The sequence below is a fragment of the Manis javanica genome, chromosome 5 (assembly GCF_040802235.1).
Source record: "Manis javanica isolate MJ-LG chromosome 5, MJ_LKY, whole genome shotgun sequence".
Classification (NCBI taxonomy): domain Eukaryota; kingdom Metazoa; phylum Chordata; class Mammalia; order Pholidota; family Manidae; genus Manis; species Manis javanica.
Window position 1 is genome coordinate 141,930,374 of NC_133160.1, and position 16,949 is coordinate 141,947,322.

A 16,949-nucleotide genomic window follows, 5' to 3' on the forward strand; every position below is an offset into this window, starting at 1 on the left:
TGAGGACAGAACTTGTTAGACTAAAATTAGTTGAGCTGATATCAATAGAAAGAATTATTTAAATGGTAGACATATTTCTTAGTGTTTCTTTTTAACTCCTGGTCCCTATATTCTGAAGCTATAATATGAAGCCAGCTGTACAGTACCTTGATTAGGTTGTGTCCCACAGTGTAGACAGCTGCTAAATTTCCCTTCTCTCCAGGGGCATGCAAACCTGTCCCATACCCATGCCAAGCAACTAGATATGGATTGTGAATTGTAATCCAATATTTGACACGGTCCCCAAACGTCTGGAAACAGTATGTGGCATAGTCACTGAAGAGATCTATAATGGTTTCATTTGTCCACCCCCCATATTTTTCTTGTAGTGCCAAAGGCAAATCCCAGTGGTATAAAGTAACTACAGGTTCAATGTTCCGAAGTACTAGAGCGTCGAGGAGAGTATTGTAGTACCGGAGGCCTTTTGCATTGGCAACTGCTGCTATTCCATCAGGGAAAAGCCTTGGCCAGGAAATTGAAAATTGATAAAAAGAAACTCCTATGAAATCCAGGGCCGATAAGTCTTTTTCCAGAAAAATGTAACTGTCAGTGGAACTATTAGTGCTGTTGACATTTTTAAGGTGTGTATGGATGAAATGATCCCATATAGAGGGTCCTTTTCCATCTGTCTTCCAATTCCCTTCCACTTGAAATGCTCCAGTCCCAACGCCCCAGAAAAAGTTTTTAGGAAAAGTGTCATAGAGAAACAGCTGACTTTCATTTACCGGACTAAAATGAGGATTTTTAGACCATATAGTTCTTCCGTCTCCAGAGAATCCAGTAACGGCTCGTAGGAGAAAAAATGCTGACAGGATGACAGATCTTTGCAGTCCCTCGTTGGACATTGTTTTCCTATAGCGTGTGTTTCTTTCATCGGTGCTGAAGAAAATCCATTCATTCCCTGGAGATCCTGCCGCACAGCCTGGCTGCCCGACTGTTATCAACGCTTCAGTAAAAGCTTGTGATTGTAAAGCTCTGGCAATGATTAGCTTGAACTGTGAGACTTAGGATGGGTCATGAAGAGCAACGTAATTTGAGGGAGGTGGCTCTGTTACACTCATCACCACATTTCCTTCTCTCTTAATAGGAAAAATTAGATGAAAATGCATCAGTGGCAATAGTTTGAATGTGTAACTAAAACAGGTATAAACAATGAATAAAAATGCCATATTCTCTTTGTAACCTTTCTTACTGACCCAAATCTTTTCTGAACATTTTAGACAATATTGAATAAAGTATATGCCTTTTCAATTTTTATAATTTTTCGGTGGTAATTTTATTTTTTCACATTTCAGGAAAAACAGCCTCATATACACATAAATAGCATCCATATACGCCGATAATAAAGGATTTGAAAACATACATTCCCACAACAATTATAACACATTTAAGAATAATCTTTTTAAATGGTACCTATTTTAAGAAAATTGCAAAAGTGTCTTGATAATTTTGAAACAAGATAAAGAAAAATACAGCACTTCATGGATAGAAACATTGAATATGTTCCAATTTAATTTATAAATTTAACTCACTTTTAACTCAAATCCTCTAATCTCAAATTTTAGTTTAGCAAAAATTATTGTGAAAGCTCATTTGAAGAATCAACAGGCAGTACTCTCACACACAAAAACCTGAAAAAGAAAAAAGTGAAGGCATAGATTACCTTCAGATATGAAAACATAAGAAAGAGCTATGACTGGCTTCTTATTGAATATCTGGGCCTAGTAATCACTACAGTATATGTTGAATGATTCTGGAGTAAGAATAAATAGAAAGAAATAGTGTATGGAATCTGCAGCCTCTAAATACTTGAAGTATCACCTATGAACGAGAGGCAAAGTTGTTAATAGTTTGGCCCCTGGAATCAGACTGTCCAAGTTTCAACATAGCTGTGAGATTAGGGACAAATTATTTAAACTTCCTGCATATCTGTTTCCCCTTATGTAAGAAAAGGAGTAATAATAGTATCTACCGCATGGATTAGTGTGAGGATTACATGATTTACTACATGTCAAGTATTTAGAACAGAGACTGATACATAGTAAGAGTTCAGTAAACATTATTCTTATTTTTATGTGAAAGGGAACTATTATTTAGGAAGTGATGCCAGGATTTAGCATAAAAGACACGATGTTCTGGCTCCTGCCTACATTTTTAGCTTTATTTCTCTTCAGTTAACATGTGTAGCACTTTCCTTTAGCCATAACAAGCAACTCCGAATAATCTGTATGTCTGTTGATCACTCTTGTCCCTGTGCCTTGGTGTGTGTGCTGCCCCTTCATCTAGCTCAGCTCTACCGGTTCTTCAAAAGTTCAATACCTCCGCTGGAAAGCCTTTCTGACTCCCCAGTTTGATTTTATTTATTTAAAATTTTAAAAGGTTTTGCAGCTTATTGATTCTATCATGAAAATCTGCACAATCATGGCAGATAAAGCCACCACAGAATCTTTATTCCTTCTGCTGTTCAGTCTCCAGTTCACTTTTTGCCAGTACCAGCACTGGCCTTTGCTACCTCCCTGACTTCATTCTGCTCTCGTGTTCCTTTCACTATTTTCTTGAGGCTGTTTGCCCTGTTTTGCAAGTTTATGTTTGGGGTCTTTTTTTCTTTCTGGTGTAATCCAAGGAACTGCAACCATGCTGAAGCCAGTTGTCTTTCCACCACCAAAATGTATTCCGAATTCAAGTACAAAGATAACATTTGGTGTGGTCTTGTACATTTTGGCTGTTTGTTTTTTTTTTTTCCACAAATTTCTGTCTTTGGAACTGTTGCCTGCTTTTCCAGGTGAAGGATGTCAGTGACCATTTGTTCCCACTGGAGGAGTGGGTGATGAACTTCCTGGTCTGGCTGGTGACTGTGTGGTTCATAATGGCAGTCCGCCCTTAGGCAGCCAAGGAGGAAAAAAGCCAGTTTGATTTGATTTAGATGGAACTCCTCTGTCTTCCCATGGCAGCTCATGCTTTTCTCAATTATGACACAAAAAATCAGTAAGTCACAATAAATTTATTTAAGTCCTCTGACCGTAATCTCTTTTTCTCTCTCTGTCTTTTCCTTTTCTCTTTTAAAAACAATAGCCATGCCTCTTTGGTTCCCTATTGATATTATCTGGGGCCTAGTAAATCACTATAGTATATGTTGAATGAATAAAAGTACTTATAGTATACTATGTATACCACTATCACTGCATTTATCATATAATCCTGGAATTGTTCATCTCCTCCACTAGATTGTTAGAATCTCCCTTATCTAAATTGTTATCTTTACTTATCAGACTAAATGCTTAATCATTGTCTATAAATGAATGGAGTTGATGCAATTAATTCACTGTTTATAAAATAAGTTTCCAGGTTTATTATGACATTGCATTAATTAAAATTTAAGGTATACAACATAACAATTTGTATATGTACATATTGTGAAATGATTACTACAAAATTTTTAGTGTAATAATTTACACTCTCACAAATATTTTATTAAGGTATCATTGATACACACTCTTATGAAGGTTTCACATGAAAAACAATGTGGTTACTACATTCACTCATATTATCAAGTCCCCACCCATACCCCATTAAAGTCACTATCAATCAGTGCAGTATGATGCCACAGATTCACTATTTGCCTTCCTAATGCTACACTGTCTTCCCTGTGACCCACCACAACATGTGTACTAAACATAATACCCCTCGATCCCCTTCTCCCCCCTCCCCCCCTCCCCCGCTCCCCTTTGGTAACCACCAGTCCCTTCTTGGAGTCTGTGAGTCTGCTGCTGTTCTGTTCCTTCAGTTTTGCTTCGTCGTTATACTCCACAAATGAGGGAAATCATTTGGGACTTGTCTTTTTCTCTGCCTGGCTTATTGCAATGAGCATAATACCCTCTAGCTCCAACCCTTTTGTTGCAAGTGGCAGGATATGTTTCTTTCTTATGGCTGTATACGTACCACATCTTCTTTATCCATTCATCTACTGATGGACACTTAGGTTGCTTCCATATCTTGGCTACTGTAAATAGTGCTGCAATAAACATAGGGGTGCATATGTCTTTTTGAATCTGAAAACTTGTTTTTTTTTGGGTAAATTCCTAGGAGTGGAATTCCTGGGTCAAATGGTCTTATACTTTTAGTTTTTTTAGGAACCTCCATATTGCTTTCCACAATGGTTGAACTATTTTACATTCCCACCAGCAGTGTAGGAGGGTTCCCCTTTCTCTGCATCCTCGCCAGGATTTGTTGTTCCTAGTCTTTTCTATGTTGGCCATCCTAAATGGTGTGAGGTGATATCTCATTGTGGTTTTAATTTGCATTTCCCTGATAATTAGCAATGTGGAGCATCTTTTCATGTGCCTGTTGGCCTTCGGAATTTCTTCTTTATAGAGAATTATCTGTTCAGATCCTCCACACATTTTTTAATTGGGTTATTTGCCTTTTGGGTGTTGAGGCATCTGAGTTCTTTATATATTCTGGATGTTAACCCCTTGTTGGATATGTCGATTACAAATACATTCTCCCATACTGCAGGATGACTTTTTGTTCAGCTGATGGTGTCCTTTGCTGTATAGAACTTTTTAGCATGGTGTAGTCCCATGTGTTCATTTTTGCTTTTGTTACCCTTACCCGAGGAGATGTGTTCAGGAAAAAATGTTTTCTTCTAAGAGCTTCATGGTTTCATGACTTACATTCAGATCTTTGATCCATTTCGAGTTTACTTTTGTGTATGGGATTACACAATAATCCAGTTTCATTCTCTTACATATAGCTGGTCAGTTTTGCCAACAACAGTTGTATGTCCATGGCTCTCTTATTGTACATTAACTGACCACATATGCTTGGGTTAATGTCTGTGCTCTCTATTCTGTCCATTGATCTATGGGTCTGTTCTTGTGCCAGTACCAAACTGTTTTGATGACTGTGGCTTTGTTGTAGAGCTTGAAGTTGGGGAGCGTAATCTCCCCCAGTTTTATTCTTCCTTCTCAAGGTTGCTTTGGCTCTTCAGGGTCTTCTGTGGTTCCATATGAATTTTAGAACTATTTGTTCTAGTTCATTGAAGAATGCTGTTGGTAATTTTGACAGAGATTGCATTGAATCTGTAGATTGCTTTAGGCAGGATGGCCATTTTGACAATATTAGTTCTTCCTGTCCTTGAGCACAGGATGTATTTCCATTTATTGGTGTTGTCTTTCATTTCTCTCATGAGTGTCTTGTAGTTTTCAGGGTATGGGTGTTTCACCTCCTTGGTTAGGTTTATTCCTAGCTATTTTACTTTTTTTGAGGCAATTATAAATGGAATTGTTTTCCTGATCTCTCTTTCTGCTAGTTCATCATTAGTATATAGGAATGCCACAGATTTCTGTGTATTAATTTTGTATCTTGCTACTTTGCTGAATTAAGTTATTAGCTCTAGTAGTTTTGGAATGGATTCTTTACAGTTTTTGCATACAATATAATGTCACCTGCAAAGAATGACAGTTTAACTTCTTCTTTACCAATTTGGATGCCTTTTATTTCTTTGTGTTGTCTGATTGCCATGATTAGGACCACCAGTACTATGTTGAATAAAAGTGGGGACAGTGGGCATCCTTGTCCTGTTCTCGATCTTAAAAGAAAGGCTTTCAGCTTCTTGCTGTTAAGTATGATGTTGGCTGTGGGTTTGTCATATATAGCCTTTATTATATTGAGGTACTTGCCTTCTATACCCATTTTGTTGAGAGTTTTCATCATGAATGGATGTTGAATTTTGTTGAATACTTTTTCAGCATGTATGGAGGCGATCATGTGGTTTTTGTCCTTTTTGTTGATGTGGTATATAATGTTGATGGATTTTAGAATATTGTACCATCTGCATCCCTGGAATAAATTCTACTTAATCATTATGGATGATCTTTTGATTTTTGAATTTTATTTGCCAATTTTTTGTTGAGTATTTTTGCATCTATATTCATCAGGGATACTGGTCTGCAATTTTCTTTTTTTTTTTTTGTGGTGTCTTTGCCTGGTTTTGGTAGTAGAGTGATGCTGGCCTCATAGAATGAGTTTGGAAGTATTGCCTCCTCTTCTACTTTTGGAAAACTTTATGGAGGATGGGTATTAGGTCTTCTCTAAGTGTTTGACAAAATTCAGCGGTGAAGCCATCTGGGTGAGGCATTTTGTTCTTAGGTAGATTTTGATTACCAATTCAATTTTGTTGCTGGTAATTGGTCTGTTCAGATTTTCTGTTTCTTTTTGGGTCAGCCTTGGAAGGTTGTATTTTTCTAGAAAGTTGTCCATTTCTTCTAGGTTTTCCAGTTTGTTAGCATATTATTTTTCATAGTATTCTCTAATAATTCTTTGTATTTCTGTGGTGTCCATAGTTATTTTTCCTTTCTAATTTCTAATTCTATTTATGTGTGTAGACTCTCTTTTTTTTCTTGATAAGTCTAGCTAGGGACTTACCTATTTTGTTTATTTTCTTGAAGAACCAGCTCCTGCTATCATTGATTCTTTCTGTTGTTTTATTATTCTCGATTTTATATATTTCTGCTCTAATCTTTATTATGTCCCTCCTTCTACTAACTTTGGGCCTTATTTCTTCTTTTTTCTAGTTTCATTAATTGTGAGTTTAGGCTGCTCATATGGGATTGTTCTTCTTTCCTGAGGTAGGCTTGTATTGCAATATACTTTTCTCTTAGCACAGCCTTCACTGGGTCTCACATATTTTGTGGTGTTGAATTATTGTTGTCATTTGTCTCCATATATTGCTTGGTCTCTGTTTTTATTTGGTTACTGATCCTTTGGTTATTTAGGAGCATGCTGTTAAACCTCCATGTGTTTAGGGGCTTTTTTCTTTTCTTTGAATTATTAATTTCTATTTTTGTACCTTTGTGGTCTGAGAAGCTGGTTGGTACAACTTCAATCTTTTTGATTTATTGAGGCTCTTTTTGTGGCCTCTATATGATCTATTCTTGAAAATGTTCCATGTGCGCTTGAGAAAAATGTGTATCCTGCTGCTTTTGGATGAAGTTTTCTGTAGATGTCTGTTATGGCCATCTGTTCTAATGTGTTGTTTAGTGCCTTTGTCTCCTTATTTTCTGTCTGGTTGATCTGTCCTTTAGAGTGAGTGGTGTGTTGAAGTCTCCTAAAATGAATGCATTGCCTATTTCCCCCTATAATTCTGTTAGTATTTGTTTCACATATGTAGGTGCTTCTATATTGGGTGCATCGATATTTATAATGGTTATATTGTCTTGTTGGACTGACCCCTTTATCATTATATAATGTCCTTCTTTGTCTCTTGTTATCTTCTTTGTTTTGATGTCTATTTTGTCTGATACAAGTACTGCAACTCCTGCTTTTCTCTCCCTATTCATTGCATGAAATATATTTTTCCATGCCTTCACTTTTAGTCTGTGTATGTCTTTGGGTTTGAAGTGAGTCTCTTGGAGGCAGCATATAGATGGGTATTTTTTTTTATACATTCAGTGACTCTGTGTCTTTTGATTGGTGCATTTAGATCACTTTATTTAGGGTGATTATCGATAGGTATGTACTCATTGCCATTGCAGGATTTAGACTCATGGTTGCCAAAGGTTCAAGGGTAACTTCCTTACTATCTAACAATCTAATTTTACTGACTTAGTATGCTATTACAAACACAATCTAATGGTTCTTTTTTTTCCTCCTCCATTCTTTATATATTAGGTATCATATTCTGTACGCTTTGTCTATCCCTTGACTCAGTTTGGGGGTAGTTGATTTGATTTTGCATCTGTTTAGTTACTAATTGATCTACTTTCTTTACTATGGTTTTATTTCTTCTCGTGACAGCTATTTAGCCTTATGAAAACTTTCTTCCAGAGCAGCTCCTCCAAAATACACTGTAGAGATGGTTGTGGTAGGTAAATTCTCTCTGTTTTTGCTTATCTGGAAATTATTTAATCTTACCTCAAATTTAAATGATAATCTTGTTGGATAGAGTCTTGGTTCAAGGTCCTTCTGCCTCATTGCATTAAACATATCATGCCACTCTCTTCTGGAGTGTAAAGTTTCTGTTGAGAAGTCTGATGAAAGCCTGATGGGTTTTCCTTTGTATGTGATCTTATTTCTGTCTCTTGGTGCTTTTAACAGTCTGTCCTTATCCTTGATCTTTTCCATTTTAATTACTATGTGTCTTGGTGTTGTCTTCCTTGGGTCCCTTGTGTTGGGAGATCTGAGCACCTCCATGGCCTGAGAAACTACCTCCTTTAGACTGGGGAAGTTTTCAGCAATTACCTCCTCAAAGACACTTCCTATTTCTTCTCTCTTCTTCTTCTAGTACCCCTATAATGCGAATATTGTTCCATTTGGATTGGTCATATACAATTCTCTCAATATTCTTTCATTTATATTCCTGTTCACTAATTTCTATTTCATTTACCATCTCCTCTGCTTCATCTAATTTATTTTAAATCCCTCCATTGTATATTTCATTTCAGATACTGTATTATATATATTTTTTAAACAGGGGAAAGCATGAACACAGTCCCCCACTACCAGAAACAATCCAGTTTCATTCTCTTACATTTGCCAGCACCATCTGTTGAAGGGACTGTCATTTCCCCACTGTATGTCCATGGCTCCTTTATCATATATTAATTGACCATATATGTTTGGGTTAATGTCTGGAATCTCTAATTCTGTTCCACTGGTCTGTGGCTCTGTTCTTGTGCCAGTACCAAACTGTCTTGATTACTGTGGCTTTGTAGAAGAGCTTGAAGTTGGGGAGAGAGATCTCCCCCACTTTATTCTTCCTTCTCAGGATTGTTTTGGCTATTTGGGGCCTTTGATGTTTCCATATGAATTTTTGAACTATTTGTTCCAGTTCGTTGAAGAATGCTTATGGTAATTTGATAGGGATTACATCAAATCTGTATACTGATTTGGGCAGGATAGCCATTTTGACGATATTAATTCTTCCTAGCCAAGAACATGGGATGAATTTCCATTTGTTTGTGTCCTCTTTAATTTCTCTTAAGAATGTCTTATAGTTTTCAGGGTATAGGTCTTTCAATTCCTTGGTTAGGTTTATTCCTACGTATTTTATTCTTTTTGATGCAATTGTGAATGGACTTGTTTTCCTGATTTCTCTTTCTATTAGTTCATTGTTAGTGTATAGGAAAGCCACAGATTTCTGTGTTAATTTTGTATCCTGCAACTTTGCTGTATTCCAGTATCAGTTCTAGTAGTTTTGGAGTGGTGTCTTTAGGGCTTTTTATGTACAATATCATGTCATCTGCAAATAGTGCGTTTAACTTCTTCTTTACCAATCTGGATTCCTTGTATTTCTTTGTTTTGCCTAATTGCCATGGCCAGGACCTCCAGTACTATGTTGAATAACAGTGGAGAGAGTGGGCATCCCTGTCTTGTTCCCGATCTCAGAGGAAAAGCTTTCAGCTTCTTGCTGTTCAGTATCATGTTAGCTGTGGGTTTATCATAAATGGCCTTTATTATGTTGAGGTACTTGCCCTCTATACCCATTTTGCTGAGAGTTTTTATCATGAATGGATGTTGAATTTTATCGAATGCTTTTTCAGCATCTATGGAGATGATCATGTGGTTTTTGTCCTTCTTTTTGTTTATGTGGTGGATGATGTTGATGGATTTTCAAATGTTGTACCATCCTTGCATCCCTGGGATGAATCCCACTTGGTCATGGTGTATGATCCTTTTGATGTATTTTTGAATTCAGTTTGATAAAATTTTGTTGAGTATTTTTGCATCTACATTCATCAGGGATTTTGGTCTGTAATTTTCTTTTTTGGTGGGGTCTTTGCCTGGTTTTGGTATTAGGGTGGTGTTGGTTTCATAGAATGAGTTTGGGAGTATTCCCTCCTCTTCTATTTTTGGAAAACTTTAAGGACAATGGGTATTATATCTTCTCTGTATATCTGATAAAATTCCAAGGTAAATCCATCTGGCCTGGAGGTTTTGTTCTTGGGTAGTTTTTTCATTATGGATTCAATTTCGTTGCTTGTAATTGGTTTGTTTAGAATTTCTGTTTCTTCCTTGGTCAGTCTTGGAAGGTTGTATTTTTCTAAGAAGTTGGCCATTTCTCCTAGGTTTTCCAGCTTGTTAGCATATAGGTTTTCATAGTAGTCTCTAATAATTATTTGTATTTCTGTGGGGTCAGTCTTGATGTTTCCTTTCTTGTTTCTGATTCTGTTGATGTGTGTTGATTCTCTTTTTCTCTTAATAAGTCTGGCTAGAGGCTTATGTATTTTGTTTCTTTTCTTAAAGAACCAGCTCTCTTGGTTTCATTGATTTTTCCTATTGTTTTATTCTTCTCAATTTTATTTAATTCTTCTCTGATATTTATTATATCCCTCCTTCTGCTGACTTTAGGCTTCTTTTTTTCTTCTTTTTCCAATTTCGATAATTGTGATGTTAGACTATTCATTTGGGTTTGTTCTTCCTTCTTTAAATATGCCTGGATTGCTATATACTTTCCCGTTAAGACTGCTTTTGCTACATCCACAGAAGTTGGGGCTTTGTGTTGTTGTTGTCATTTGTTTCCATATATTGCTTGATCTCTATTTTAATTTTTTCATTGATCCATTGATTATTTAGGAGCATGTTGTTAAGCCTCCACGTGTTTGTGGGCCTTTTTGCTTTCTTTGTACAATTTATTTCTAGTTTTATGCCTTTGTGGTCTGAAAAGTTGGTTGGTAGAATTTCAATCTTTTTGAATTTACTGATGCTCTTTTTTGTGGCCTAGTATGTGGTCTATTCTGGAGAATGTTCCATGTGCACTTGAGAAGAATGTGTATCTATAGATGTAGAGATCTATAGATGTCTATTAGGTCCATCTGTTCTGGTGTGTTGTTCAGTGCCAGTGTGTCCTTACTTATTTTCTGTCCGGTGGATCTGTCCTTTGGAGTGAATGGTGTGTTGAAGTCCCCTAAAATGAATGGAATACATTTTATTTCCTCCTTTAGTTTTGTTAGTATTTGTTTCACATATGCTGGTGCTCCTGTGTTGGGTGCATATGTATTTATAATGGTTATATCCTCTTGTTGGACTGATCCCTTTATCATTATGTAGTGTCCTTCTTTATCTCTTGTTACTTTCTTTGTTTTAAAGTCTATTTTGTCTGAAATTAGTACTGCAACACCTGCTTTTTTCTCCCTATTGCTTGTGTGAAATATCTTTTTCCATCCCTTGACTTTTAGTCTGTGCATGTCTTTGGGTTTGCAACATATAGATGGGTCTTGTTTTTTTATCCATTCAGTGACCCTATGTCTTTTGATTGGTGCATTCAATTAATTTACATTTAGGTTGATTATTGATAGGTGTGTACTTATTGCCACTGCAGGCTTTAGTTCTTGGTTGCCAAAGGTTCAAGGTTAATTTCCTTACTATCTAAGAGTCTGACTTAACTCACTTAGTATGCTGTTACAAACACAATCTGAAGGTTCTTGTCTGTTTCCCCTCCTTTTTCTTCCTCCTCCATTCTTCATATATTAGGTATCATATTCTGTACTTTTTGTCTATCCCTTGATTGACTATGGGGATAGTTAATTTAATTTTGCATTTGCTTCATAATTAGCTGTTCTACTTTCTTTACTGTGGTTTTATTGCCTCTGGTGACAGCTATTCAACCTTAGGAACACTTCCATCTATAGCAGTCCCTCCAAAATAGACTGTAGAGATGGTTTGTGGGAGGTAAATTCTCTCAGATTTTGCTAATCTGGAAATTGTTTAATCCCTCCTTCAAATTTAAATGAAAATCTTCCTGGATAAAGTAATCTTGGTTCCAGGCCCTCTGCTTCATGGCATTAAATACATCATGCCACTCCCTTCTGGCCTGTAAGGTTTCTTCTGAGAAGTCTGATGTTAGCCTGATGGGCTTTCCTTTGTATGTGATCTTATTTCTGTCTCTGACTGCTTTTAGCAGTCTGTCCTTATCCTTGATCCTTTCCATTTTAATTACTATGTGTCTTGGTGTTGTCTTCCTTGGGTCCCTTGTGTTGGAAGATCTGTAGATCTCCATGGCCTGAGAGACTATATCCTTCCCCAGATTGGGGAAGTTTTCAGCAACTACCTCCTCAAAGACACTTTCTATCCCTTTCTCTCTCTCTTCTTCTTCTAGTATCCCTATAACGCAAAAATTGTTCCATTTCGATTGGTCACACAGTTCTCTCAATATTCGTTCATTCTAGAAATCCTTTTTTTTCTCTGTGGCTTAGCTTCTTTGTCTTCCTCTCCTCTAGTTTCTATTTCATTTATCATCCCCTCCACCGTGTCCAACCTGCTTTTAATACCCTCCATCGTGCTCTTCAGCGATTGGATCTCTGACCTGAATTCATTACTGAGTTCTTGGATGTCTTTATATACCTCCATTAGCATGTTGGTGATTTTTATTTTGAACTCCCTTTCAGGAAGAGTCGCAAGGTCCCTATCATTTATGTCTTTTTTTGGGAGTTGTATTAATAATTTTACTCTGGACCAGGTTTCTTTGGCATTTCATATTTGTATATGGCGCCCTCTAGTGTCCAGAAGCTCTATTCTGGAGCTGCTCAGCCCCTGAAGCAATGTTGGGAGTTTCAGGGGAGCAGCTTTGGTTCCTGGGGGAAGGAAAGAGCTGTTCCCCGCTTCCCAGCTGCTGTGCCTGTCTCCACTGCCTGAACCAGTGGGCCGAGCACACAGGTATAAATTTTTGTCCCAGAGCAGCTGGATATGGATCCCTGCTTTCTAAAAGCAGCTGGAATCCCAGTCTCCCCAGAAACTACCCTGTCCCATCTTTCCAATACTGTAATCAGAAGAGTATGACGAAAGCACCATGAAATGTAGGTTTGTGCTCCCAGTGCAGATCTCTGGAGCTAGGTATTCAGCAGTCCCAGGCCTTCCACTTCCTCCCTGCTCAGTTTCTCTTCCTCCCACAGGTGAGCTGGGGTGGGGGAGGGGCTTGGGTCCTGTGGAGCCACAGCTCTGGAATGTTACCGCATTTGGTGAGGTCTCTTTTCTTCAGGTGTATGCAGTCTGGTGTCGTCCTCTTTCCTGTTGCTCTCTCAGGATTAGTTGTTTTCTAATTGTATCCAGTTTTAGGAGGAAGCCTCTGTCTCTCCTCTCACGCCACCATCTTAATCCTCTCTCCTCCACACATATTTATTCTGTATTTTGAATTACTAATCATTTGGAATCTAAATCTGTTTTTTGTTGTTTCTGCCACCTCTCATCCATGGTGTTGCTGCTTGGACATCTCAGGTGGTGAGCAGAGACTTTGGAGGGATGAAGGGTGTTCCTTTCAGCTATCAGGGGAAAGAACAGTCCAGGTGGATAGAGATTAGAGAGTGAAAAGGCCTTGAAGCAGATTCTTGTCTGTCACCTTCAAGAAACAATGAAGTGGTTAGTATGACTGGAGTGGAATGATTTGAGGTAGCAGGAAGTAACTGCAGAGAGGTAATGGGACCAGTGGTACAGGGGAATGGGGAGGAATTTGTCTTATACCCCTAGTAAGAAGAGGAGCACTGGAGAGTTTTTAGCTGAGAGTTACATGATCTAACTTACATTTGAAAAGAATCACTCTGGATTCTTTGTTCAGGGTATACTGAAAGGGGAATAAAGCAGAATCGGAGTTCTCACTCAAGAGATGATGGTAGCTCGGCCCTGCATAGTAGTGATAGATGTAACGAGATTTGCTGGGTTCTAGTTATGTTATGAAGTTAGAGCCAATAGAATTTGCTGATGGCTTTGATGTGTGTGGGGGGGAGGAGTAAGAGAGAGGGAGAGAGAGAGAAAGAATGAAACGAGAGAGAGAAGTCACATTACTTCAAAATGTTTGGCCTCAACAAATGGAAAGATGGAGGTGTTAGCTGAAATGCAAGTTTGTAAGGGAAGATGAGGAGTTTAGTTTTGGACATATAACTTTCATATATCTATTAGATAGCCAAGTGGGATGTGAAGTTGGAAAATGGATATACAAGTCTAAAGTTTATAGGAAAAATCAGCAGTTGGTAGACGTTTGGAAGTGACAGTATTCAGGTAGTATATAAAGCTATGAGATTGGATGACATCACCAGGCAGTGAGTATAGAAACGAGCATTAGGGAAATCAAGTATTAAAAGGACAGGAAAATAGGGAGCAATGAACATAACAGTTTGAAGGGTGGTTATTGAAGAAGGAAACCAGGAAACTACAGATGTCCTTGAAAACAATAGAAGAAAGTATTTCATCAAGAAATACTTCACATGGAGAAACGTTTTGTTGAAATCACAGAGATTTAAGTTCCAGGTTATTATTTATTAATTAAACCTTCAGGGGTTTTTTTTGTTTGTTTCAAAGCTGTTGCCTTTTATTTTTATTTTTTAATTCTTTATTAAGGCATGATTGATATACACTCTTATGAAGGTTTCACATGAAAACACAATGTGGTTACTACATTTACACATATTATCAAGTCCCCTCCCATACCCCAATGCAGTCACTGTCCATCAGTGTAGTAAGATGCAACGGATCCACTATGTGCCTTCTTTGTGATACACTGTTCTCCCCATGATCCTCCACACCATGTGTACTAAACCTAATACCCCTCAATCCCCTTCTCCCTCCCTCCCCACCCACCCTCCCACACCCCTCCCCTTTGGTAACCACTAGTTCATTCTTGGAGTCTGTGAGTCTGCTGCCATTTTGTTCCTTCAGTTTGCTTCTTTGTTATACTGCACAAATGAGGGAAATCATTTGGCATTTTTCTTTCTCCACCTGGCTTATTTCACTGAGCATAATGTCCTCCAGCAATATTCATGTTGTTGCAAATGGTAGGATTTGTTTCTTTCTTATGACATCTTCAAGGTTTTTTTAAACAAAGGATCCTTCTTTAAAATTTCATTAAACTCACAGCCATGTTATACATTATTTAGACATAAATACAAGTTTTCTGTTTGCCTTGCTAATGACTATTTCATCCCAAATGTAATAGACATTTCAGACTTAACACGTTACAAAAACAAATTTTTGTTTCCTACAACCAATCCTGTTTGTTCAACAGAACAGCTACCCACTTTGAGGTCATCTTTTTTTTAAAACTTAAAGTTATAGAAAAGTTGCAAAACAGTACAGAGAGGTCACATTTTTCTGTACTGTACTTCAGTCAGTTTTGCTTCATGTTAACTTACATAGTCATTTACAATGATCAAAACCACAATACTATGCTATGCTACTATTGGCTAAAGTATGGACCTTATTCAAATTTTATCTGTTTTCCTCCTAATAATCCTTTTCCTGTCCAGGATCCCACATTACATTTAGTTACTGTGTATTTTTAGTCCTTTCCTATCTGTAACAGTTCAGTCTTTCCTTGTCTTTTATGACCTTGACACTGTTGATGAATCCTGGTTAGATATTTTATAGAATATGTCTCAAATTTGGTTTGTCTGATGCTTTCTCATGATCAGAGTTGGATTATGCACACATGGAGGAAGAAGGGAAAAGTGAAAGTCAACTATAGTAGTGAGTTCCAACATATAGTGATGTTATGTTTTGCAAATCACACTCTAAACATTTTCTAAAAAACTTCTAGGGAATCCCAGGTATTAATCATATGCTGTATTTACTTTACCAATTACAGTGTTTACCACCATCCCAGAGCTAATAACAATATTTATATAAGGACATCAAACCAGGTATAATATTTTAAAATGTAGAGTCCAAAGCAGTTGACTTTGTCTTAAGCAAGGTTAGCACTCTCTATAGCAACTAGCAGTTTGAATGGGTATGTTAAAAAGTATTGTTTATATCCTTTTTTCTGGCAATGAATCAGACTTAGATTTTTGCCATGTATTTTATGGAACATGACTTTATTAGAATTCCTTTTTTGCATGTCTTTTATATTCTGATTTGTATTCATTTATAAGATTATTTCTGAGAAATAACAATAAAAATTCTGTAATAACTTTGATTTGTAGGACTTGAGGAATGAACTGGAATAATTATCCTAATCATAAAATCTATTATCACTACAAAATGCTGTTGGCATTACTGTTGCTCTGTCTATAAACACCCTTAAAACTGCCAATGAATATTCTAAGGAATTAACCCACAATCTGACACACATTATATATATTATTCAAATGTATACAGCAGCAGTAAAGTTATATGTTTTTTGTTAAATTTACTATTTTAAATGTAAATTTTTCTTCCAAACCAAGTGAATACACTGGTTTACTTGGGAGAAATTTTTTATTATTTGTAGGGTATAAAAATAATTAGACTTCTAGATTATTCAAGCATGAATTTAGATTTCTCAAGCATAATCATATTAAGAAAGTTAATTGGATATTATCCAAAATTAAGATAAATGTCATAGTGACTAATTTCCTAAATCAGAGTATGTGCACTTTAATGGTGGTAGATTATGACTTAATTATAATGTTCATAAATGGATTTCTAGAGAATCCCATCACCAGTCTACATCTGCAGTCAGCATCACCAGTCTACATCTGCAGTCACCAGAGAAAAGGACAAGCTGCCAAACCTACTATTTCTATAAGGAAAATGTTCCAGTAAACCCTCACAAAGCAGGACATGCTAATATTTATCCAGAGAGCAGAAAGTCACAGTCATCCTTGCATGGTGAAGATTCGACTGATTTCTGTTGACTTAAAAAAGTCTATGTGAAAAGACAATGTAACTATTGTGTTCCTGGAAAGGGTTCCAAAGTGACTCCAAGTAGAGTTATTCCTATCACACAGATAAGTTAACCAAGGCGAGGCTTTAACACTGAGAATTTATATTGACCTTTGCATTTGTTTTTCATTTACACACAGTAGTAGTTAGTTAAATTATAAAGGAAGACCAAAATTTAAATTATGCACTTTCTAATACAAACTTTTAGTCATTTTAGGAGGCCAATGAATTAACGCTGTATGTTATGGAAAGACAGCCAATTATTTCATGCAAATCTGATT

General features: G+C 36.9%; 1 protein-coding gene across 1 annotated transcript in view; it reads right to left on the bottom strand.

Moving 5' to 3' along the window:
- Positions 1–991, bottom strand: part of KLB (klotho beta) — a 34,554-nt gene extending 33,563 nt beyond the window's left edge. Inside the window, exon 1 of the mRNA XM_017643377.3 lies at positions 147–991. Within this exon, the coding sequence (XP_017498866.3) occupies positions 147–884 (738 nt within the window). The 5' untranslated portion in view covers positions 885–991. The remainder of the gene's footprint in view (positions 1–146) is intronic.
- Positions 992–16,949: the final 15,958 nt, after the last annotated feature.